Genomic DNA, 27,886 nt, shown 5'->3' with positions numbered 1-27,886 from the left:
TTACCTTAAAAACAAAAATTGTGTAAGATTGATAAAATGTTTTAAGTAAAACAAGATATAACAGAAGTAAATGTGATTTTAGAAAGCAATACTTTTTCTATCTTTATGAATTTCATTGTGAAATGTATATTTTTCATTCAATATCTTGTTATAAATATTCATTATTGTAAAATAAATGGTGAGAAAAATGAAGCAGTGTGAGTTTAATTCATTGATTTGCACATATCAAATAGTGTTTTTAATTTTTGTAAATGTATAGTTGTATTTATTAAATACAAAAAGATATTTAATAACTTTCTACAAATTCACAGAAGGATATAAACAAAAGCAAACAAAAAGTGAAAACAGATGTATTGATATTTAATCCACACAAACTTATAAAAAGGGTACATTAACAGACCAAGTACAGTCTGCCTAGGCAGAAAACATCCAGGGGAAGTGTCTTGGAATACAACAAATAATGCCAAATGAAGTACATCTGGGTAAAAACATCCAATGGAAGAACTTTACATGAGTTTGCAAGATCAACAAGTGCAGTATGCTCGGACAGAAAACATCCAGGGGAATTGTCTTCGAGATAAAATATTATGGTAAAGAGTAATCCACCAGGAAAAATATCTAGAGAAAGCATTTTAGGATATGTTAGATAATGCCAAGTGCAGTCCATCCAGGCAAAAAACATCCAGTGGAAGCAACATGCATGAGAACTATTTGATCAACAAGTGTAGTATGCCCAGAGAATCACCTCAGATATACAATACTGTGGCCAAGTGAGGTCTACAGGGAAAGACATCCATGGAAAGCACCATAAGATATGTTGAATTATGCCAAGTGAAGTCCATCCAGGCAAACATCTTTAAGTGGAAGTGCTTTGCATGAGAACTATTTGATGAACAAGAGTGGTCTCCCCTGGTAACACCCAGGAGGTAGCACCTTTGGTATAAATATGATCTGGTCAAGTACTGGTATAAAAACATGCAGAAAAAGTGTCTTGGGTTAAGACAGATTATGTCAAGTGCAGTCCATCTGGGCAGAAAATATCCTGTGGAAACACCTTTCAAAAGAATTTTGTGAGCAACAAGTGCAGTCAACCTGAGCAAAAATGTTCAGGGAAAGTGCCTTGGATCCTGATTGTTATATTACAGTGTAATCATTGTTCAGTATCACAGTAAGAATAACAATGCTAGCCCTCTTGTTGTTGAGTGGGTACACATAATCTACAAATTAAATTTTAGTTTATTGTACAAAACTACTCGGGAGGAATCTTCCTTGGTCTACACTGAAGAAGTGGAAAGGACTCCTCTACTCCACAAGAAGAAAAGGGAATGGAATACATGTTGGGAGTCCAGAGGAATGACACAGCAGATACAGTGCTGTGGGTGTCTGCAATTCCCTATATAGAAAGACTCTAATTATAGGAGCCATGAGTCATACATTTCAGTGTATAGGTATATTATTAAACCTGATGATGACAAAACCTTTTCCAAACACTATACATTCATTATCATGTTAAACTTTTAATAAGATTTGTTATCAGTTCAACCCATCTTTAAACTGTATAAGCTTACCTTATGCAAAGTTATCATATATTTTCTCTTTGAATAAAACTAAAACTATAGCTTTAAAATATATATAATTTTATACACAAATACATTCAGAATTCACAGCAAAGGGAACAGAAAGGAAACTTTAAAAGCTATAAAAACAACCTATATTTTAACTTTATCAACACATGATAGTCTATGCTATATCCAAGCATATTTAAACTTTCTCAACAACTGTTATCAAAGCAAGAATAGTTTCTCTATTTCTTTTATGAAGAGGGGGTCTAATTAGACTTCTAGTAGTTTAATTAATAAGTGTACATCACATTCATTGTTTTTATTATTTATACCTATGTGTTACAAGTAATTAAGTGATAAAATTAATTAGAAAGTCTATTATTATTAGTTCATATAGGTTGTAATGAACAACTTAAAATCTATATCTGTATTTCTACTAATGTGATCAATTAGAATACAAAAACAGACAAACATTTTAAACTTTAATTGAAATAAATTATTATATTTTGAAAGGAAAACCATGTCTACACCTCTATTCACATTTTAGTGTGTGCAAACATCAGTCTGTTTTCAATTCTTTTTTGTCACTTGCATTTTTACTTATTTTGGATATCAACAGTACTAAAACATTTGTGACATTATAACTTTCAAACAATGAAAAACAGATTTTAAAGTAGGCATATGTTACAAGAGCTACAGGTGTCATAAATATAAGGACCACAAATGATGTAAAAAATAACAACCATAAATGTTTTTCAAAATTTTGGTTAAAATAAAGTTTTTTTATTACCATTTAGATAAAAAGGTAATTTTTTTCTAACTTCATTACCAAAATGTCTGGTGCAGACAGCCTAGTTGCTTTGCACCATGAAATGCCAAGCTAACCAACCAACAATGAAAATGTCTAAATCCCTCCACTGTGTATTATAAATTCAGAAAAATAATGCTAACTTTATTAAAAACAAATCTCCATAAAGTCTAGAATGCATGCACACTGTTAATTTCTGAAAAAAAAAACCAAGGCCTGATAATTTACCAGGGAAACATTCAATTGATGTTCATATAATTGTATTCATAAGTTAATGGCTGAATCTACACCTGACTGTTACAGATTCAAAATAAACTAAATTCAAATAAATAATAATAAAGGTAATTAATAGACCAATCAAACAGATATTGAAACCTCATATTTATTTTCAATACTATTGACTGTTTTCCTAATTAAATGGAGGGAGGAGTTAAGACCCCACAGATAAAAAACGTTAAATGATACAGGTATTACTTTAAAAAAAAAACAGCTAGAAGGGATGGGGTTTCAACTCCCTTGATCTCTACCTTAAATTCATGTCTATTCAAATATAATATTAAACAATATTATTATTATTTTCTGAAAAATGTGCATAATGTTTACCCCTATGGATCCCTATGGATTCTCTCATACATAACTGAAGAATACAGTTATTAAATACTAAAAATATAAATGACTGGACCACTTGGGCTCACACTTATACAACTTTAAATAATAGTGATACAATTGTAAAGCAAAAACTACCCAAATGAATGGGTTGTTGAGAGGAGATAAGAATGTATTTCCCCACTATCATGAGGAATCCTCCCTCTATTGTATCTTGTAGAATCAGTGGAGTGTGGTCTATGGACTGTGAATGAGTAGAAGCAAACATTATCTAGTTATTCATAGAGAGAAGAGCACAAATTATCATAGAGTGAAAAAAAGAACTGAGGTTTGTCCAAACAAACAGGAAAGTCCTGAAATGGAAAACATGATTTAGGGCAATGAAGTGGACACTGTGGGGAAGAATTTTAAATTGTGGATTATGAAGGGAAAATGGTTTAGCACATGATTAACAATTTTGAAAAATAAAATAATTATATGTTACTAGTAGTAATAATTGCAACTTACAAACAATCTAGGCTAAACATACCTAGTTAAATTACTAATAATGAACTAACAAAGCCATGAAATCTGTTGAGACCACAAAGTATGTAAGATTAATGTACTTGCAAAGTGATTAAATGTATCTAGTTATAACACAATTAATAATCAACATCTCATTTACAATTCATTTAAAATAACTTAGGTGATAAAGGACATATAAATATCTAACTTACCAAAATCCATACATTAATGACATGAAATACTCAATTCTCCCATGTGTAAATAAGAGTAAAGCTACACAAATGACATCTGAGTCACAACTACCACAGGTATATCAACCAGATTTGAGGTATGGTAAAGTTTATCAACATGTACCGGTCCCCTGGTAGTACTGGTATCAATAGAAACAAAAGTATGAGAAGAGCAATTCTCTCCCAAAGCAAACAACTTGGAAGCATGAAAAGTAGTGGAAAATTAAAACTCTTGAAATGGTGTGGAGTGTGACAGACTAAAATAAAAAGTGTTAAAAACAAAGAAAAACAGAGAGTCCAAATGTCTTCTTATTGATTACATTCTTACTTAGAAACATTGTTTTACTGAAAAGAAGAAGAAATCACTGGCTAAACCCATGAATCTAATTTCCTGAGAATTAAAGTCCGTAGATAACTTTGAACTAAATTCCTGGGAAATCTTACCAGTAGCATGTTCAGCTGTAATGGGAATTTCTATAGTCAATACACTGATCACATATTACTGCAGCAGTAATTTGGTTTATCAACATATTAGATACCCAGAGCTCTCATAAATGTGAACAAATCTCAATGTAAGGCTCAGGGAAAAGAGGAAAAATACCAAAGACAGGAATTTTGTTTCTTTTGTTGTTGTGGTTTTACTTCTGAAAATATTTTTGACTATTTGAAAGCTGCAGGAATATTCTTCTATGATATCATATGTTTATTCTGGTCTATCAAGTGCAGTATGCAATAATTGATTGAAATCCAAATTATTTATTAGATAAAATTCATCTTGACCAAAAAATATATAATTTAAACATTTTATATTTGAAATGAAAGATACCCTTAACAGAATTAGATTTATCTACATTAATTTTATAAAAGGTACAACTGAAGAATTCCATTTAAACTCTTAAAATGCTTTAGTAGTCTAACACTAATAATGCAAACACAGAAAACCATACAGTTGATTTAAAAACCTTTACACTTCACGTTTTAACAGATAATAGATGCATAGATAAAAAAATAAACTACATTACCTTCATCTCTCAAGTCTACATAAATACTCTTCTTTTCACTCTTATTTTCAACATCATCGTGGGAAAACTTGCATTTCTCACCTTTCTTACACTGTCCTTACTTATAAAAAAACATACAGTACAGATTTAGGATAAGTTCCTGAAATTAAAATAGTTATATCACCTTTCTGCAAGAGATGAATATAACTGAACTGTAGCCATGTTGAGAGTAACAAGATAAAACACTTCAATGATGTGGTGTGTGATTTACATAAAGCAGACTTTGAACACTTGTTTTTTATTCACCCTAAGAATATCAGTGACCTAACTATTGAAAAACACACAAAAATTATGAAAACTAATTTAATATTAAAGATAGCTATGTACAGTATAAGAATTCATGCTTTCAGTTAATATGTTCACAATACTTGCACCACACACTTGTTACATAAGTTGTTTTAATTTTTAAAGTTATAAAAACAGATAAAATGTACCAACATGCATTTTTAAAATGTATAAAAATAACATTCAATGAAGTTACAGTAATATAATAGCTTATGCTTTTTGTTTTGAATGAGGTGTAGCTATGTAAATAATTTCATTGTACTTATAAAGCCAATTATTGTTGGTTAGTCACAATGATCTACCTGATTTATGTCTCTCTAAGTGTTATAACTACAGATCTCATATGGAATAAAACTGTATTTCTTTCCAACCACTCCTTAAGAAAATATTTAACTCTCACTGATAAAGAATAAATATTTATAATTACAAGTTATACATTAGTACAATTTTAGTGCCAGACCTTAAACAAGTAATTAAAAATAAATATTTAGAACTTTAAATGGGTGAAATTGTAAACCTGATGTTCCAAACTTTAGAAATTCTTTTATATATGACTAATGCTGAAAAAATCCTCACTTATGTCAGGGAAATGTATCTCTAAAAGTAGAAAGCAAAGAGGTTCCATCTTTAAACACATTTAAGACAACATATCAGGAGCAATATTAATATGGTAGAATACATCATGATGTATTTCAGTTTCTATATAATACATAAGGTATAAAACCACAGTAATTCTGGAAAGTATTTTAACTTTTTCTTGAATAACTCAGTTTGAAAGATTCAACTTATGTTATTTGCTATTTCTAAAAATAATATCTTAAAATCCTTTATCACCAACTTAGACAGCCAAAACAAGCAAAAGCAACACTGGAAAAAAAAAAAAAATCAAAATTTTTGTATTTATATGTTTAGAAAAACATGCCATATCAACATGTAGGGGAGGTTAAGTGATTAACAATATATCAAGTATTTCATGATGACAAGAAACTAACTTGAAGTAAAATGTATTTCAGAACAACTGTTGCAATCCCTCCTTTGTTAATCTGAAGATGACCTAAGAAGGTCAAAACATTGTTTTCAGTTTTATTTTGGTATAACCAGTTGTCCTGAGATATAACCTGTTATGTTACTGGAAAGTCATACAACAATAGGAATAAACAAATTTCAGAATTTCTTAATCACACTCTCTATTGAATTACATAGAAATAACTTATGAGAAAGCTAGTCTCATATGGCATTTGTATTAGGTAAAATTAAAATAATAAACCTTTACACTCCATACAAAAATTATACTGCACAACAATTTTTTTAAAATTTTTTGCTTCCTGAAAAGGTTTTGCTGATTGTGACAGGTATCTGGTGGGTATGCACAAATATAGTTTTGGTTTTGCTTCATCAGTAGAAACTTTGAGAAATAGACAGCTAACAGTTTACTGGCAATAACTTATTTAATTGCGTTTATGTTTCTAATATGCTATTAAGTTCAACATAATTAAAAGTGTTTTGCTCCTGATTTTTGTTTGTATTCAATGTCCGGTGCATCACGTTGCAGTGTCCAACAGTAGTCAGCAAGCATTGACAAATTCCAGTTGCCCTGATATTGTTTTCCCATTGTAGCAAAACTGAAGATTTCAATGAAACTGTACGTAATGGGCAAATGTGGATGTGATTTTCATTATCAGCAGCCAAAAATCTATAAGGAACACCCAACAGTGTTCAAGATGCAAAAACTTTGTTGTGCAGTGTTATCTAACATTAACTTCATTCTCCACAAGCAAGGAAAGGTGACAGAAAAAAACCTATTTCTTAATATAAAGAGTAGTATTTTACCTTTCTCATCTTTCTGTGTTGTTACAGATTTTAATGTCAAGTTCAGGTCCTCAATTTCCTTCTTTTTTCTTCCTACTTGTTGATCTACCTAAGGCAATGTGAGTAGAGTGTGATTACTCTTATATTACCAACAATTTGTTTGAACCTTTGTATCAATAACTTTAATAAATATGGCATACTATTTCACTGATTAAGTAAACAAATTATGCATTACAAAGATAATTAGAGTTTTAAAATATTCAAAACATATTATGTAATAAATGTTCATTAAAATAAAGAAAATGTGACAGCTGTTAAGATGAAAATTACACTTTATAAATTTGACATTAATGTGGTACTTGTAAGATAACTATATGGAAGTATTATTTTACACAGCCTTTCATACTGTTTTTCTTCATACTTTCCTACAGACAATGTTGATGATAATTATGAAATTACAAAGTGTTAAAGACATGTTAAAAGGTCAACAGAAAATTCTGCAGTTTCAAACACTGGTAAAAGTTAAGGTAGCCTTGGATACCTTGTTTGACTAATATTTTGAATGCTAATGCACTGTCTTCTCATGAAGTTTATAAGAACTGACCACACCTTTTCAGCATGATATTAAAGCAGTAAAATAAGATAAATAACACCCAGAATTTGCCTTTATCAGACCCAACTTAAATACATCTGATCTATTTAGGATGTGTGTGTGTGTGTTGGTGTGCATCACCACTGAATATACCCCAAATCAGTCATTTTCTGACCTCAACAAAGTATTTGGTTATTTCAAAACAGATTTGATACACTAGCCAAAGAATACTATAAAAAACAGAAACAAGAAACAGTCTCATCTTTACCTGACACACCATCTCATGTGCACCAGACAAAACAATATCACCAAACAAGAAGCATCACAATGTAATTTGAAAAACAATTAGTCAACATGACTATAATCCATCATTACTACATGACCTGTGTGAGGAGATTAGTCACTCACACAATCAGCAGAACTTCACAAGTAGCATGGAAATTTCTAAGGCAGACATAAAGAAGACAGCTTTCTGTGCAAAATGTGAACTGCCTCTAAAAGATTAATTTTTGATTACTGAATATTGAAGATGGTAATAATTGGACACACAAGTTGATTATTTTCATAAAATTAATTGATTACTTTGCATGAAACTAACTCATGTATCAATTCTCATTCTGATTAAGAAATTTTGAAATTTAACCATGAATTTTGCAACAAGTTATTTTATGGTCTGGCCTACAGCTAAGCAATGTAAATCTAATTCAGATAGTCAAAGTGAGAGAAAAATAGTGCCACCATCAACACAGATAACCATTTATTTTAGTTTCTGTTCATATACATTAAAATTACAAATGGTTGATATAAATAAATCAACTTTTTTTTAGACTGTTTGCAAATTTTTAACACTGTTTCCACAGGCCAGACACCCAGGATTTGTGCTGATTGGCTATCCTTAATAAATAACATCATTCTAGAATGAACTAAAACTCACTTTTAGAGTTTTCAGGTTGAACAAAAATCTCCTACAAAGCTTTATGAAAAAATATGCAGATTTAGTAATGCTATTGCAAGTTTTGACTCCCAAAGTACACAGTAGTAAACTTGGAAGATGTGTATGTTATGTTGTTGACTATTTGTTCTCATTCTTGCTTTTTGTTTTCAGAGTAGGTACAAAGGCCATGACCTTCACATCAGTGGGATAATTCTCATCTAGCTATTTCAAAAGTTTGTTCTTCAATCTATCTTTAAACATCATTGACTAGCATATCAGTGCAAGTATAACTTTTCTGGCAAAACTTGTTTCATATTGTTGGCATATGAGAATAGTTTTGTATCATCAGATTTAATTGTATTTCCAGTCATGTTCATAAGATCATCTGGATCTCTTGGAAGTAACGTAGTACAAAGACGCTTCTTGATTTGGAAAGTTTAATGTTGTTGTGGATTCAATACCAAATTGAATCGGCATTGCTCCTGTGTCATGTTGAAATACCACAACGTCTTGCTTTTACACTTCAATTCTTGGATTCTCTGCATCATTCATTCAGTGTCACAAACTCCATGGGATCCTCAGAAGTTCTGCTAGACATTTCCTCTTCATCACTCTCCAGTGGAATAGATGAATCAGTCCTTCATTTTCTCTTTCTTCATACTTTTAAATTACCTTGCAGTTCTTTCACACCAGTTTTTTATGCAATTTTGACCTCTAAGTCTGAACCATTACATCTACACTGTCACTTTGAACTTACAAGTCACTTTCTTCTTTTCCTGTATCAATGTTACTTTATCAATACAGGATCAGCACACTTAATCACTGAATGTTGTAGCATGTTGACATCTGTTTTGTGGCCAGCTGTAGATCAAATTTTCACAAAGTGTGCAACAGTTATCTGTATTTTGGCCAATCAGGTTTTGGTAAAGGTATCAACCAATTAACTAAAGATCCAAAGTGACTGCAAAGTGCAATTATCTACCCATGCTGTTTTGGTCTTGTATCTGAATTTGTTTTAATGAAAACTATTTAATATTATAAAACTAGTTTTCATAGTTTAAAACTTGCACATAAAGAGTCATTAATACAATTAAGTTATAAAGAGAAGTACTTGCCCTGTTAAGTGCTCTTGAAGCTTTACTAGTTGCTTCACGTGTACAAGTGACAGTAAGAATAAAACAATAATAACCTGTAGGACTCACTCAACCACTAGAAATACCTTTTCTGATTACAATAGAGCCACAATTCAAAGCACGTTTTCACCATTGCCTTTACAGTCTAAAATTGTAAATTTACAATTTATGTAGTCCCTACTTATAAGTTATATACTAGTAATTTCATTTTAAAATGTTGTCCAACTCTACTTACATAATTCGGCAGACACTACTTGTAATGAGAATGAACAATTATTAATTATGTGGTTAACTAACTCGTTTTCGTATTAACCCTCACAGACTAGCATTAGGCTTAGCAGCTACAGTAAATTCAAGTTACAGTACATTTTACAAGTACAAATATTGCACTGGTTAATATTTACAATGTCCTTGTACACGACAATAAAATTTAAATATGTTTCACTTTTTTTTTTTCTTCTTGTAAATTTTCTTTCCTGATTCGTTTGGTTTTCCTTGGGGCATCACTTCACATAAATAAATCTATAAACATTTTACTGAATCATATCTTTTAACCCCAACGTATTAAATGCAATATTTTGCTTGCAAATTGTCAGTGACCTGTGTAGTAAGCTACATGTGTTATCGAACGACTTCAACAATTCCAAAAAGTGCCAAGCGAATCTGCAAAAAATTCTCGTCATATTAAGAATATTAAAAGCGTCGTATGCTTATATTCTTGTCATTGTTAGCAGAATGGAATATTTTGTAATTCTAGCAGTATTATGAGGTTAAAAGGTGACAAATAGGACTTGGATGATATCACAATAGTTGTCTCCAGATCCTAAGGTAAGTAATTAATGTGATTTTAATCTGTAATGTTTAATATTGCATTAGTACTAAAACTGGCTCTCATGCCCACGAAATGTGTAAAGCTAAAATTCTACGTGGGATGTTGATCAAAGCTGGTAGTAGCGGTAGTTGTGAGTTTATTATTGCAATTACAAACTATAAATTAAAGTACTTCAAAGTGTATATGAGATTGGGATAAATGGCTCATTTATTATTTGAGTTCATAATGTTTTGTGATACAATAACTTGTAAGTTACTCAAAATTTCGAATAGAAAGACTTACATTTTCAAAGCAGTATAGTTTTGTAATAAACTTTTCAAATTCAGTGAAAATTCGTTGGACATCAGTTTGTTTGTTTGTTCAGAATTAAGCACAAAGCTGCACAATGGGCTATCTGTGCTCTGCCTACCATGGGCTTCGAAACCGGGTTTTAGTGGTGTGAGCCTGCAAACAAACCGCTGTACCATTTGAGGCTTGGACATCAGTATGAGCACCTTTCTAAAATCTAAATTGTATTTCATTAGGTGTCAATTAAGTCCTAAAACGTAACCTTAAGAATATTAGCAATAGAAATAATACATTTAGCAGATTAAGAATAAAATATTAGTTCTTAAAGCTATAGTCTTTGATTGACAATGTAGTACCAAAGAAACTGCTGTTGTGGCATATAACACAACTCATTAAGGATGTTCATTCAAAGCATTCAATTTCACACACACACACACATATATATATACATTCTTTTGGGATCACTGGCCATTAATAGGAAGCCATAGAGTCTGATATTAATGAAGATGAAAAAGTTCTTAAACTGTTCAGTTACTTATTTTGCTTATGCTTGTGACGTTTTGGATAAAATACATATAATTTTCACAATAAAAGATTATTACTTAAATCTCAAATATTTGCGTATTTTATACAAATTTAATATAAAAACATTTTCACCATTTCAGTGTTGATTTGATAAAAATACACATGTACTGATTATACTTTATATATGTATATATTTGTTTGTTTGTTTTGAATTTCGTGCAAAACTGCTTGAGGGCTATCTGCGCTAGACATTCCTAATTTAGCAGTTTAAGACTAGAGGGAAGGCAGCTAGTCATCACCACCCAGCGCCAACTTTTGGGCTAATATTTTACCAACGAATAATGGGATTGATCGTCACATTATAACCTTCCCACGGTTAAAAGGGCGAGCATGTTTAATGTGACGGGACTCTCAAAGTAATTACAGGTATTAGAAAATATTTCTTCTGTCTGGTGATAAGGTGGAGTGAGAAACTTCGAATTCAGAAATAATCCACGAAGTACAAATGACTCAATAAAGGAAAATGAATACTGAATACTACATGTTGTCTTCGTTTCTTTGTATCAGAAACATTACGAAAAGTAGCACAATAAAATATGTTTTGTTAGGTGGATAGACTTAAAAGTACATTATTTTGTTATTTTGCTTCTCTTGTACTCCTGGAAGGTTCTATATTTATGTTATTTCCTCTGAGACCTGAATATCCACCTCGGTGTTTGCCTTATATGGAGACTGTTACTCCTTTACCAATGAATAGTGTGATTGACTGTAACATTATAAAGCCCCATGGCTGGGTGGGCGAACGTGTTTGGTGTGACCGGATTCGGTGTTTTGTTTTTGAATTTCAATTGCATAAAGCTACTCGAGGGCTACCTGCGCTAGTTGTCCCTAATTTAAGACTAGAGGGAAGGTTGCTAGTCATCACCACCCAATGCCAACTCTTGAGCTACTCTTTTACCAACGTACAGTTGGATAGACCGTCACATTATAACGCCTCCATGGCTAAAAGGTCAACATGATTGGTAAAAGACTAACCTAGGGTTGGCAATAGGTAGTGTTAAGTCGTTGCTCTTCCAAGACCCTCAGATAACAAGTCGCATGCTTTAACCCACCTGGCCATCCCGGCCACCAACTGTAAATAATATGATATGATGGTGGATTTGTTAATGTATCTTTGTATGTATTGGAGCCTTCTTAACCATGAAATATTGTTTTACTGCAAAATACTTACAGGTAAATATCAGCCATTCTCTTTGAAATTAAACATCTGTTTTCAATTTTCTAACTTTGAACTTCATACAACTTTTGAACCACTTACTTAATCAAATGAGATTCTGGTTCTTATTCCATAGTATCAACTATTATTTGTATCTTGATAAAATTATTGCAAATTTTAACAACAAAGACACCATGTATAAATATGTTTGGAATCCCATTGGAAAATAATGGTGGTGTAAAGGTTTAAAATTATTTAAGTATGAATATTTACACACATTGAAAAACCTTCAGTAGTCTAATGTATTTGACTGTGGTGAAACAAGCTAAAAGAATTAGGAATCTTTTTTTTAGAGAATTTATAATTTGTAAATAAGAAGGCTATTTTAACCTTGATATAAGATCTTGATGTGGGCTACCATTGCATTTAACAGCTTATAAGGTTCACTGGCATACAACAACTACAGTAGTGGTTGGAATACAATTGATGCAAGTAGTTTGTTATAACAACAGTTTTATGATATGAAGTTTGTGAATGCTAACTTAGAAAAGGTATTCACTCCATAACAACTGTTATACAAGTGTTCATTGTCTGTTCCCTAGTAGGACAGAGGTAAGTCTTTGAATTTACATTGCTAAAATCAGGGCTTTGATTCCCCTTGGTGGACACAGTAGATGGCCTGATGCTGCTTTGCTATAACAGAACAAACACATTCTGTCTAATGTGTACAGAATATTATCTGGTTGAAATTATTTATGAATGAAATCATCAGATCATTAATGCATATAATAAACCTTTGAAGTCCAAAGTACATGTAGTTTTTATATTAATTAATGCATTCAGAGGGATTTTATGTTTCTAGCTTGTTACATTACATTCTCAAAGTATATTTGCAATTTTTCTTCATTTTGTTTCACACAACTATTTAAAAGTTATTATATTTTATCAGAATATGTCACTTTTATGACTGAACCTTTTTATATTTATTATTCAGGTAAAATAATAACATTTGGTCAATCTACAATCTCTTAAAGGTGAAAAAAATTATATCTGAGGTAGCTCATATCCTTATGTTTTCATTATCAGCTTTGAGGGTTATTTTTAGGAGTCACAAGACAATGGAAAAATTCCATACATATAAAATATTTGCTAATGTGTTCATGTGCTATGTAGCAGCAGTAGTAGATTTATCAAGTGGAAGCTGACATATGCTCTCCACAGAGAGCCATTGTATGGGTTTTCTCTGCACAAAACCACAGCTGGCCACTGTACAATGTTTTATCTGATTAGACAGGACTTAGTGTACAAACAGTGCTGGTATGTATTTTTTTCTGGTTATAATCAGCTATGTTTTTTGAGTAGTTTTGATACATGCTTTATTACATAGTGGGGTTTAACTACATTGATTTGGTGATTATGTTGTGAATTTCATTTCCTGAAGAAAGGTAATTATAGCCTTTAGGTGTTGATGATCTTCCTTATCTGGTAAAACATAACGGGAGTAATCATGTTGTATATTTTGTTATTCAGTGAGGTATGAGTTTAGTGCATCATGTAGTCATAGAATTTGATTTTGGACCTTTTGAGATGTAAATGCAGTGTTTTGTTATCATGAAAATTGTAGTCAAAAATAGTAATATCAAGACGTTTTCAAACATTTGTTAACTTTTCATAAGTCTATACAATCACTGTCTTCAGAAATTTTACTCATAAAAAAATCTAAAGGAACTCAACACTGACAGTTTTATGCCCCTGTAAAAGTTTTTTATGTGCATAACATCAAGGTCATAAAAGCAAGAATTTGTTTATCCTTTTTAATACTACTAAAATACTAGGGTATAAACATTTGATAATTTTTTAGATTTTATAATGTCATTAAAACTTTTAATTACTTTTCCATTATCTACAATTTTTACCCTCTTGTAAGTTACAAAAAAACAATGTGCTCATTACCTTTGAAGGATTTTCAAAATGACAGGGTTTATAATTTTGTTGTTTTCTGACAATAATTATATTTGCTCAGGCTGCAAGCTAAGAAGTGATGTACTAAATTAATTTTAGTTCTCCTATATTGGGTTTATGAAGAACACTTGATTATGAGTTCTAATAAAATTGCTAGGTTTATCAGCAGCTTTATTTAAAACCTCAGATACCTACCTTGTAGCTTAATAATGGAAAATGTCACTACCACAGCAGCTTCTTGGATATAAAATATGGCAATTGTCAGTCAGGTCTTCAAAGAAATCTATGCAGTCTTGATAACATTCTGTAAGCCCTGACATAATGTGATTGGGATTAACTTGTTGCCACTTGCTGGTAATATCAGCAGCAGGTTACCAAAGAGATGTATTGTTCTTAGTAAACATATACAGTAAATGCCATTGAAATAATGGACTTTGTGTAATTTCAGATTACTGTACCTATTTGAGCAGCTGTTTTATACAGGGTGAAATTCTAATGCAGGGTTAAGAATGTAAAAGAACAGACCAACATTTACTATTATGTAGTATATATAGCTGCAAATCTACAATATGACTTAAATGAGTCTTACATATTATAAATGATCGAGTCTGATTGTAAGCACTTGCCTGTAATGGCAAATTCATTGCTTCTGACTTTAACCCTCTGTTTTAGAAATATTTCTTGAGATGTCTCTGAACCAAATAGTTTAGAAATAGAAGATATTTTATTTTTACCTAAAACATTGGATGAATTTTATTTCTTAAAAGTTATAGAAATTGCTATTTAAGAGATGTTTTCTTGTAGGAAAGACAAATAGAAAGTTCACTAACATAAGTTTCAGTATTAAATGATAAAGATAAAAAACAAACAAACATGGAAATCAGTAACATATTGTAATGATGTAATGAAAACACTAGGTAAAAAAATGAAGTAAAGAAAAAAACAAAATATAGAAGTTTGAGAGTGTTTACAAGAGAATAACTTATTGTTTAATTTTAAAAGTATAATAAAGAGAACAGACTACTAAAATTCATTATTGTATTGATAAATTGGAATAGCTGATGCAGCTCACTTACCATTTCAAACAATACAATATTCCTCTTCTACAAGATGGTTGGTGTTTAACCTTCCAGTCCTCTTTACTTCAAGATTGATATCTGTAATGCTAAATATTTAGCTCTTCAAAGTAGTGCATCTTTCTTCTTGATCATTTAGTAAAAGTGTGAACAAAGAAAGTAGGCTCATATCAAGAATTTCAACTTACATTCTTTGTCCAGTGAATAAGGTCACCTCATTACCTTTGTTCACTGACAGCAATGGTCATCAGACATTTTCAGTCATTATCATACTTGGTCAACCAGGAATATTTTAGTTGTAACCCAGTTAACCTGGATTCTATATACAATACTAAAACATACCTAGGAGTGTAAGAGAACAGAGGATAAAAGAACTAAAATAAGGTGAAGTTAATAAATTTCTGGACCTCATATTGCATTTAAGACATTGTAAAAATCAAGTAAGTAAGATTGAGGCATAATTGTTAGTGTTCCTAAGGTCTTCTAGACAATATATGTTAGTTAATCATAAGGAAAACAAGATTTTAGGTTGCATGCAGGGAAATGCTGAGTAAAGAAGAGTAAGAAGTGATCTTATGAAAGGTTATAAGATTATTGGAAGGAGTCACCTTCCATAAAACGTCAGGTGACTTTCCTTCTGGGTTTTTTCTTTTCTCTCTCTTTGCACCACTACAACACGCTTGAGACTCACTGGACCTATTTCTCACTAAAACTTGTCTAATAAGATTTGTTTCTGCCTGCATTTTAAAATGTTTCAGAAGTAAGACATGGCATTGTCATTGAAAAGGTTTATGCTGCAGTTTGCTACAGCTTTGTCAGGGTGAAATTTTTCCACAAAACTTTGCAACTCTCCCTATTTTCCACACTTTCCTTGATTAATGAACTAGGAACACCCTCCCTTCCCTCCTCCTCATCTGAAGACACTTCCTCAGTGTTGCCTTCTGTTGCTGCTCCTTCTGAAGGTCTTGGAGTTCTTCCATGGTGAGCTCAGTGTTGTGGTCTTCCACCAACTCCTACACATCATCACCACTCACATTCAAGCCCATACACTTGCCTAGTGAGACAATATCCTCGACAATAGGCTCAGACTCAAAGTCTTCAAAATCTCTATCTGCTACTGAATCTGGTTGCAATTTCTTCCAGGTTGAGTTCATGGTCCTCAAAGACACTTCCTTCCAGGCTTTGTCTATGATCCTCAAGCAATGGAGATTATTAAAGTGATTTTTCCAGAACTCTCTGAGGGTTAACTCTGTGTCATACTTTACTATTAGCCCTCCACATGACATTTAATTTTCTTTTCAGAAAATTATTTTTTAAAAAAAACAACTGGGTTCTCAGAATGGTAAACAAGCAAAGGCTTAAGTTTTAAGACCCCACTTGCATTATTACATGACAATAGAGTTAGCCTGTCCTTCATTGGCTTGTGCCCTAGCAGTGACTTCTCCTCCTTGGTGACGTGGGTTGTCTTTGGCATTTTCTTACAAAAAGGCCTGTCTCATCACAGTTGAACACTTGTTCGGGAATAAAACCCTCAGCTTCTACATAGTCCTTAAATTCCCTGACAAATTTATCAGCAGCATCTTTGTTAGAATGAGCACCCTCCCCATGTCTCACGAAGCTATATATGTCACTTCTCTTCCAATATTTTTCAAAACACTCCTACTAGCCTTAAAGACATCACTTGGATCAGCACTCGTTCCAGAAGTATTTTTCAGGAGGTCAGCATAAAACTGCTTTGCTTTCTCACAAATGATGGTCTCAAAAATGCTATCACCAGTTAACTGTTTTTGTTTGCCCAAATCAACAACACTTTTTACACCTCTTCCATTGTTTGTGATCTTTGTTTCGTAAGCACTGTCACTCCTTTTGCAACATCACCTCCTTTATTTTTCAGTATGGTGCAGACTGTAGACTTTGCCATTCCAAACTGTGCAGCAAGGTCAGACAAGCGAACACCACTCTCTTACTTCGTTACAAGATCTTTTTTCTCCTTTATTGTGGCTCTTACAACGTTTCTTTTTGGTTTGCCGCTTTCATTATCCTTCTTTGACTTCATGATGACTTATTTAATCAGAATATTTAAAAAAAAAAAAAACGTTCACAACAGATTTTAGTGGGGTGTGGACTGAGCGACATGTGTGAGCAAAATGTTTTGGGCAAACTTGGCATGGGCGAAAATGGTCGAAGGGTCGTTCAGCTCATCAGTCGGGCTATTTCAGGGTTCAGGCTAAACAACTTTGTTCGGGAACCGAGTTTATGTTCGACAACCAAGACATTTTTTCTCAAACAATATGTTTGAAAACCAAATAGTTCAGGAATGGAGTCATTCAAGAAGATACCACTGTATTTGACTTCATTTTATATGCCATTATTCCATATTTTAAGTAAGTTATGGATTCCACGTGAACAAAATTCCTTGAATTTGGATTCAAAAAACAATCTTAAGTCAGTTTTGAGTTCCTCGTTTTACAAACCTTTCTTCATCTTAGTAATGCTGTGAGGATCTTAAAACATGATAATCAGATGGAGCAGTATCTAGTGAATAGGATCGATGAGGCACAACTTCCCATTTTAAGGCCTGAAGTTTTTCTAGGGTCATTTATGAAGTGTGTAGGATTCAAAACACAATCTTAAGTCGTGAAAAACATTAGTCTTCTATATTGATTAATGCAGTTCTTTTCCTTACCAGTGCTTGGTGTTAGCACTCCAACTGATGACAATATCTTTCAGCTGTGATTTGGATCAAAATTTTGTGATAAACTGCACTTCCCAGATCTCACCAAACACAAGGCAAAACTTTTTTTTTGGATATCAGCCATTCTTCGGTGTTGGTACAGGTGTGTAACAGAGATTCAACAATTGTCTCTTACGTTGAGTATGCTCATAACAAAAAAAAACAAAACACTTCGTTGCCACTAACAATTCTTTCCAGAATTGGTTCATGAGCATTTCTTGTTGTCAAAGATTAACAAATAGTGACTCTCTCAACATGTTAATTATCCGAAACCTAGTGTCCAAGTTTTGAAACTTTTCCAATTTCGTAGATGTAGGTAATGATTGTTACATGGAGCTGTTGAGCCATTTCTCACATAGTCAACTTTGGATTGCTTCAAATATTAAAATATTGACATTGGGAAAAGGCATAAATTTGCAAGTTCTTTTCCTCAAACCGAATGACAACTTTTGCAAAAAACGTTATTTACTTTCCTACCTAATATTCTCTGTGATAATTCTCAGTATCATTAAAGTTTTGTGCTCTGGTAGTCATCACTATGGTCACAATTTTCGTGTTTGCAGCATCCCTAATGTGTTTCTTTAAATATTTGTTATACACGCACACTCGTATATAATTGATTTGAAAAATTGATATTTCACATTCTGTATTTTATTCCATACAACAACTTTATTTCTTTATTTTAATTTTACTGCACTTCTTATTCTCACCCCTCAGTGTGGACTCCTGTACATGGTGAAGGGAACTCCCAGGGAAGGTTCTGTTCTTTCAGATTACCTCTTCTGAGATCTAAACATCCACCCACGTGTTTACCGTGTGAACCGTGAAGGGGAGGAGAGGATCCTGTTGGTTGGGGGTCCAACCATAACACACCATTTTGACCTTGAATTCCTATAGACAGGCAGCCTTGGGGTGGCCCCCCTTGGATCAATCAGCTGGTCCACTTGGGCTATGGTCAACCAGGTACCAGTGTTGAAAGTTCTTAACAGGTGTTGTGGACTTTGTGTCTGATGCAGGTGTTTGGGTGTAGTGCTCACAAAACCCTGTCGTTGCTGCAGTGTCTTTGCTTGACATTGTAGTGCGTCTCCTTATAGGGCTCTATGGTGGGTGGGATCAGAGGGCACCAAATGTTTCTTTTCTCTTATGGATCCTCCAAACAAACATTTAAATAAAATAGTGAAAAAACAGTCAATAGGAAAACAATCACGTCTTGAAGATTCTGATCAGCAATGTTCAACATCTGTACCACCAGTTGTACCTCATTTTATTATCCTACATTCTCTTTCAGAGAAACCTTGAGGGCAAATGTCCTCCTTTTTTATTCAGAAGGGACTGTAGGGACTTGCTAGCTCTCCAAAGTCAGAAAAGAAGCTTTGATCTGGAGACATATCAGTGGAAACATCCAACAGTTATTGTTGAGAGGGATTTGAAGAACATCCCCGAGTCAGAGATTTTAGCTGGGTTCTCTACTCGAGTTTCTGCAGTGAGGCGTATCTCCACTCACAAAGATGGAGTTACAATACCGAACAATATCCTCATTCTGACATTTACATAACCACCTGCACCTGTCACCATCAAGGCAGGTTATCTAAATTGCAGGGAATGGCCGTACATTCCAAACCCTCTCCGATGTTTCCAGTGTCAGAGGTTCAGTCACTTAAAGACGTCACATCATAGTTGCCTGACATATGCTACTCTACACACCCTTCAAGGCGTTGCCATCCGTGTTTCCTTGGGTCGTACTATCACTGTTTGTAAATGGCATCCAGTGTAAAGATGTCGTTTAAATTGATATATTTACAATTTTTACTCTTCATTTTTAAACTAGAATATGTAAATATAACAATATGAACCAGTATTGGGCAAGAATGCCCTATGAAACAGGTATTCATTTTTTTCTGGGCTGCCATAACAAGTAGAGACGTGCATGTCATTTGTAAAATTTTTATGCTTTACTAAAATAAATGATGTCAAAAAATGTAACTTATACAAGCTTGGATGCTATTGGTGAGCTTTTCAGAAAATTTTGATGAAAAATGTGGATGTAGGAGAACATATTTTAATTGATGAAGCATTAGTTCTATGGAAAGGATGACTAGGCTTTTGCCAATTCATAAAAACTAAATGTACAAGGCATCAAATTATTTGTCATGTGCAACAGTGAAAACAATTGGTGTGAATACAGCTTAAGGGCGTACTACAGAGAATACCCAACAATCAATATTCTTTACTTGATGTTGAAGGAGTAAATAAGCTTACATCTAGTGAAAAATAAATAACTGTCCATTTATTAGAATCTGTTCTTGAACAAGGGTGTCATGTAACTGTAGTCAACTGGTATACAAGTACTTGATTGGCACATTTTTTGAAAACTCAAAATATAATGAGGATGACTACTATTCACACTAATAGAGAAATCCCAAAAGAGCTCGCTAATGAGCATCTGGAGAGTCATGACACAGCTTTTGTTCGTAATGACAACGCCTGATAGTAAAATGGGAAGACAGAAGAGCAGTATATGTGATAACCACAAAATATTCAGCTAATTTTGTTGAAAAGGATAAAACTTACTTTGGGGGGGGACCAGACAATTTTACAAAAAAACTATGCTATATAGAAAAGTTTAATGAAAACATGGGAGCAGTTGATAAAGCAGAACAGTTGCTGAAGCTTTATGAGCCAAGTCATAAACCCCACGCATGGTTTAAGAAGCTAGACCTACACTTGCTGACATGTATGCTGCTAAATAGTTTTCATGTTTACAAAAATACTGCAAAAAAAAATTTACTTTCAAGAGGTATGTCGTAATGGTCACACAGCAACTGGTGGAAATGCATAATTCAGATGGAATTGCCACTAAAAAGAAATTTGTTGCTAGCAATCCTCATGCAGGTTGCAAGCAATAGCCTGGAAAAACTGTCCATGCTTTAGTTTCTATTCCACCCTTGCCTGGTGGTTGAAATATGCATCCAAAAAAGTGATGCAGAGTGTGATATCCAAAATGGAAGGAAACAAGAAAGTGTTGTAATGAATGCTCTGAAAAACCAGGTCAATGCAGTACAGACACTTTGAAATATGGCATAATAAATAGGATTCTTCCATTTACGTAAGTATTACAATTCAATAAAGTTATATACTAATATACTCGCATATTTTTCAAGAACATATTATATAAGTAATACACTCATAAAAACAAAGTGTATAAAAATTAATTATTTTATTGGTAGGTGGGTAAAAATCATTTTACGCTACATGTGGCAATTTTCACAATTTGTACAGAAAGGGTTATTAACAAATTGTTAGAGTACAACAAGGACCCAAATTATGAATATATTTTCTATAGCATATTCAATAAATGCAAAGAGTTAGATTGCAATATGAATTTCAAATTTAATTTCTTGTATCTCATGTCCATTTCACTGCTGGCACAAAGATTTAAGGTTGTTGTTTTGAATTAAGCACAAAGCTACTCAATGAGCTATCTGTGCTCTGCCCACCATGGGTATCGAAACATGGTTTTTAGCGTTGTAAGTCCACAGACATACCGCTGAGCCACTGGGGGGCAAGATTTAAGGGAAGGTGGAACATCAGCATGATGGCTGATTATTGCTGAAAATTGAAATAAAATAGCCAGAAGCAACATATAAAAAAAGACCACATCCCATAGTTTTGAGACTAAAAGATGTACACTTCACTAAAAAAATCAGGAAGAATGAGAATGCATATTCATTGTAAATAATATTCATTTTTTCTGTCAAATAAGTTTTACAAATCAGGAAGAAGAAAAACCCTTACTTAGATCAAATTATTATTTTGTTTATGGATAAAAATAAAAACAAACAAACTAAAAAAAAGAATATTATTTTAAAACCAGTGGAGCTGAATTATGGGAAATTGAATATTAAATCCAAAACAACTTTAATTATTACCATTTTTTATAATATCAAACATCCAACTGAGAAAACTAATGTTATATTTGTTTGTTTACTGCTAAGTACAAATCTGCAGGACAAACTATTTGTAATATGGGTAGTTACTGCTTCATAAGTTGTCGTCTTTTTATTTTACTTCAAGCTTGTTCAGTTTTCACATTTCAAACATCTGGAGTTTGATTCATACTTCCACCAAACTTGTTGGCCCTGTCTCTGTTATGGCAATTTCTCAGTGCTACTGTTTTGAACTGCTGATCAGAGAGAAGGCAACTGTTTGTTAGCACCCACCACCATTTGATTTTATTTCTAGAACAATGTACTAATTAATTAATTGATTAAAATACCACTAACTGCTCAGCTATAGTGGTCAGTTTGAATATATTAGTTTACTTAGAAAGGTTGGCAGTGATTTCTTTTGCTAATTATATTTATATTCACTAACTTAATACATACGTCAGCAGCAGAAAGTATACAAGACTTTACAAATCTACCTATTAGAAATTTTATCATTTTATCTGCCAAAAACCAGACATAGGCCTGTCGATTGATACAAAACTAGAAGTGGTTACAGAACAGTTGGAAATGACTTACAGAATCACCTTTAGCCAGAATTATGAGTTAACAAACAACTTTTTGAACCATTTACATTTGGACTCAGTCAGTTTTTGTTTTAACACCTAAATATTATACAAAAGTCTCCTATTCCAAATTTGTATGGTCCTTTCAAGACAGGATTATTATCAAGACTTCTATGTACCACAAACTTTAATAAAAAAAAGTAAAACCATCCTCTCTCTTATAGCTGGGCTATTTATTAATGAGTTAGTACTAGCATGACAAAGCTATAGTTCTATTCAGTTATCTCATATTTTGTAAACATTCTGGACTATATTAAGTCCATAAGAACCAATATTCAAAAGCCTTGTACTTTTCTGAATTTGACAAAGAAAAAAATCCCACTTTACATTTGGGTCACACCTCTTGATTTATATCATTTTGGTGATACTGTGCCTCACTGACTATACTATAACTGAAATGATGTTTATTTATACAATGGCTGATTAACATAGAAATATCCTCTGAATTTGTAAACACATTAGTAAGATTAGATACCAATAAACACAGAATGGAAGTAGCTAGATACTACATATCTATTATTTTTTTGATAACACAGGTGGAAGGGGGGGAGGGATAAGATGAGGATCATACCACTGGTAAGTGAACTACCAACCACAACCTAGTCTCTTGAGAATAATATTAAAAAAATCATAAAATTGGACAAATTTAAAAGCATGACAAAATACACCTTGACATGAGTACTGTCAAATGAGAAGTGATAATTTGGCAAAATTCAATAGGAGTGTCACATGTGTCTAGAGTGTGTGTCACACTACTTTTGTTTGCTAGAGGGATGTTGCATGATGATTTACAGGGGAGATGCATTTGAATCAGTTGATTATAAGGTATGTAAATGCTCAAGACGTGTTGCATATGAAAAAAACATTTCTGTATGGGGAGCAACATTTGAGAGGGTATAATGTACCATACTGGAAGGCAATTTTTTTCCCTTACTTTTAAGAACTTTTCAGAATAAGGGCTTCTGGCTTGAAATTTATTAACTTTCTAAACTTTTATGAACTCTTTATACATATGTGATCAGGTGGAATTAGTGTGACTCGAGTTTATTTACCCATTTTTTCAAAAAAATTATATGATTCTGAAATTTAGTTGGTAATTTGCAAACTTTTGGCTAATGAGATTTGTTCAACCTCAAACTTTCTTTATTATCTAGCTAGTGGTACAATAAAATTTGTTTCAGTGATCATCTGTTAGGGGTTCTTTTGATAATCAAAATCCCTGTTCTGCAGATGATAGCATTGTTCCAATTGGTTTAGGGTGTAGTTTCTGAGTCTGTTGTTGTCCTAATTGTTTAGTCACAAAATTTCTATACTTCACTGATGAAAAGTGAAAACTGCCTTCCTTATGTTAATGTTGTTTTTGGCACTATATCATTTAATAATTTCATTACATGAAATGAAAGGCCTATGATATGTTCCTCCACCTACAAGTCTTATAATACGACAGCACTGTATTATTAAATAGTGTGGAACTGTGAACTTCAATATATAAATCTGTTAAACATATCATTAACACTTATATCTGTAGCAACACATCACTCCATTAGCGTATGTAATTCATCAAGTATGATTAACCTTCAGTACCCATGAACATATCATCTACTTAATAAATTGTGCCAAAATAATAAAGATTAAAATATACCTGAATGAAAAATTAATCTACTCTAGGAATAAATATATACAATTTTCTTCCTTTCTTACTATTTCTATACATACCTGAAGCTGTAATGATATTCCAGGATGGGAGTGGCCTATGCGAGAGATTAGCTGAGAAAATGTTGTATAAAATAGATATGGAGGAAGCTTTTCCACAAAATTTGTAATGACCTGAAAAATTATTAAAACTGTGAATAAAATACAATCCATAGAAACTGGTATACTAGAAATTAAATCTTAAGGTATGGTTACTGTCTTACCTGTAATTCTACATAATAATAAAATAATAATACTTTTTTGTTACCAAACAGAAAACAACAATGAATTGTAAGAACAGAAGAGATTTTATTTACTTTGGTTGTCATAACGTTTAACATCCTTTCCCAATGTTCCAGATTCTGAGGAGGTTTCTTACTCTTCTGGTGCTCTACAACTTGTGTGCCTAAGTCGAACCAAAGTGACAGCATCCTCGACATAGAGTGAAAAAGATGTCTGCATCCATACTGTAGAGAGCGCCCATAGCACTGAACCATGTGGACAATAACTTCACTGAAATATTGACATCAAATAAATATACCATTGTAATAACATTCTTATCTCTTTACTTTCCACAAAAAAGAAGATGAGGGGGTTTACTAGAGATAAAAGATAGTATTTATTCGCCAAAATATTTTTTGTAATGAGTCTCAAACTTAAAAGTTGAAACAAAACAAACTGAGTTTATAAAAAGTTTTACAAAGGATAAAATTGTGGAAACCATGTTAGTTTTCAACTCTTTCCATATACATCTCATTTGCAACCACCATGGTAACCACTATATTAGTCATACTATAACTTCTGATAATGTAAGAATATCTTCATGCTGTTTTGCAGAGTATCAGTAAATATTACCACTATTTTGTATCTAACAGAATGACTTTTTAATTAAGTATTTCTACTGAAAACTTCATCATGAACACATGAAGTCAAAATGCTGACTTCCAAGAGTGAAAAGTAATTTCAATCTTAAGATGAAAAATACTTTTATTTATCTGAAAATTGCAAATCTTCATCTGTACAATTCTAAAACCTTTTAAATTAGTATCAAATGCTTACCAACCTGAAGACACCATAAATAACTAGACAATAAATCTACATCATACTTTTCCTTATAGAATGATTGCATATTGTTACATAACAATACAATTTGTTTATCCTAAATAGCTTAAAGCTATTTTGAAACAAGCCTAATGAATAATCTTGCCATATAAGTAGTAAGTCACTTGGCAAACATGCAACTGACATTAGTGTATAAAATTACCTACCCCATGAGCATACCTTCTGAAGAATTGTTATTATTTACTAGGAAACAAAACTGTTTTCCAACAAAACCCAAAACTGGAAAGGAAAGGCATGTTAATAAACAACAGAAGTCATCAAAGCAAATGTACTTTCACTAAACTGAGATAATGGTCCCAGTAACATTAGACATATTCAGCTAAGTTTATTCACCACTCACACACTTGACATAGTTTATATAAACTTGTCACTGGTGTAATTTTTCTCGACATTAATCCCTTATTTTCCTTGTCTTCTACTTATATATAAAACCCTGTATTGCTTAATTACATATCACAGCCAAAGAAAACAGTCAAAACATGTACATGATTATAAAACTGCGCAGTGACTTTCCGAACATCCTGTACTTAAAATAAACATTTGAAGTTTCCTATTAACATATTACAGTAATTTTAGAATGAACAAAGCATAATTTAAATTTAACATTATTCATCTATTTACATTTATTATCTTTTATTGAGCTTTCAGCTGTGTCTGAATAACAGTAATGCCACAAAAGTTGCAATCACGCGGACACATGAGCAGCTAATGTTAGCATATCCAACAGTGGTCTTTAAAAAGTACAACTGTCTTAGTTTTTTACAAATAGTGCACCTAGTGTTTTGTAAAATATAATCACATTTCAGTTACATTATGTATGTATGTATATTATTACTATTTTCAAATTAATTTTAAATTTCAGTCATTATTCATAAAACAGAAAACTATGTGAACAAATATAGAAAATAATTATCTTTGCTACCTACAAATGTTAAGGTTTATACTTGCTTGGCATAAACTGTAAACATTGTTAAATTTGGCACGAGAAAAATATAAAACAAAATAATCTTTTTAAATTTTATATATGCATTTTGAAATGACAAAAAATATATAAATTATTATGTAAATGCCATAGAATTTCACTGCAATGTATCAAGGCTACCAACTAAGCAGCATTTGGTCTAAAAATACATCCAATCTCCATTTTGTCTATATTTAAAAAAGGTGGTTCTTTAGTACTTAAGCCTTGCAAAGGCTGAGAAAAGAATGTGAAGGAGAAGTCTGAGCTTTTGATTTGCTATGTATACCTCATGAAGTGCAGTGGGTTATGTGTAAAAATATGGTTTCAAAAATGGAAAAGGAGACAGAGCAATTATGGTGGATTCATTGAACAGAATGATATCTCAGGACACAGAAAATATAAGAGGTTCTTATTTTATATTCCAGCTTGCAATATTAATAATTTGAGTTTGTAACTCATAAGAAACTAGAGATGTTGTATTGTGAGCTTTATAAAATGTAATATGACCAAACACATCACATGACAAAAAAACTGATATTTAGCAATCTTATTTTGATATTTATTTTCAAATTAAGAAATTAAATAATGTATAGTTTTATGCCAAATTTACTGACATGAATTTATAAAATAGTAGTTCAATAATATTTTGAATATAACTCTACAAACATGATAACATGCCCTCTGCCTCCAATCCATAGGAAAATTTGCCTCGATGGGGTTAATCACTACAAAAATTATGCTTTGCCTGAGTAGTAACAATATTATAATAAGTAATTTACATCAGTTCCTTATTCCTGGAAGGGATAGTAAATTAATTAGAGAGAGACTTAGGGAGTAGACATCACAATTTTCATACTGTATAAAATTAAGAACTCAAACTGACATAATATTACATGTTTTTAACATTTGATTTATTAACTTTATTTGTGACCATCTTTATTTGAAGATGTTGATACTACTATCATGATATTCTGTAAAAGGGTTGCAAAGTGCAGAAAAGGGTGCTTGTATAGAAAATGTTAAACATAAAAAATATAAAGACAAATTAGATTTAAAGGAAAAAATAGTAAAATTTATCAGAAGATGTTAATTCAACAGTGTTTGTAAAATGCAACATAACCCTGAAATTGTCAAGCAAAGTCATTCAGCATAGATGTATATGATATAATGATGAATTTGTTCGATGAAGAAAAATTCTGAGTGTGAAAAAAACATATACTTATACTGTGTAAGAAATTTAGCAATAAAATATTTTGTGAAATAAACAACCTAGGCACACACACCTTTTCTTTTCTGATTTCTCTAATGTAGTCATAACTCGGTCATAATACTTGGCTAAATGGAAGTGACCTTCTTCCCATTCAGGCTGAATGGCAAACCACAT

At 32.2% G+C, this 27,886-nt stretch overlaps 1 protein-coding gene across 1 annotated transcript; it reads right to left on the bottom strand.

The window, feature by feature from the left end:
• Window positions 1-235: 235 nt before the first annotated feature.
• On the bottom strand, window positions 236-27,886 carry LOC143243279 (serine/threonine-protein kinase atr-like). Its single transcript, XM_076487131.1, has 7 exons — window positions 27,786-27,886; window positions 24,737-24,932; window positions 24,444-24,554; window positions 15,424-15,504; window positions 6,887-6,974; window positions 4,733-4,832; window positions 236-1,393 (listed from the first exon to the last, which is right to left on the bottom strand). The coding sequence occupies exons 1-4, from the start codon at window positions 27,884-27,886 to the stop codon at window positions 15,487-15,489; spliced, it is 426 nt and encodes a 141-aa protein (XP_076343246.1). The 3' UTR covers window positions 236-1,393; window positions 4,733-4,832; window positions 6,887-6,974; window positions 15,424-15,486.

The sequence above is a fragment of the Tachypleus tridentatus genome, unplaced genomic scaffold (genome assembly GCF_004210375.1).
Source record: "Tachypleus tridentatus isolate NWPU-2018 unplaced genomic scaffold, ASM421037v1 Hic_cluster_2, whole genome shotgun sequence".
NCBI classification, from domain to species: domain Eukaryota; kingdom Metazoa; phylum Arthropoda; class Merostomata; order Xiphosura; family Limulidae; genus Tachypleus; species Tachypleus tridentatus.
This window is presented reverse-complemented; position numbering and strand designations above follow the sequence as displayed.

Bases quoted from the DNA above. Each gene is read 5' to 3' on its own strand.
- LOC143243279 (XM_076487131.1), bottom strand. From the start codon at position 27,886: ATGTGGTTTGCCATTCAGCCTGAATGGGAAGAAGGTCACTTCCATTTA. The intron at 24,933-27,785 runs GTGTGTGTGCCT...TCAATATTTCAG, and splicing joins GAGAAATCAGAAAAGAAAAG to TGAAGTTATTGTCCACATGG. The intron at 24,555-24,736 runs GTAAATAAAATC...ATAATTTTTCAG, and splicing joins TAAACGTTATGACAACCAAA to GTCATTACAAATTTTGTGGA.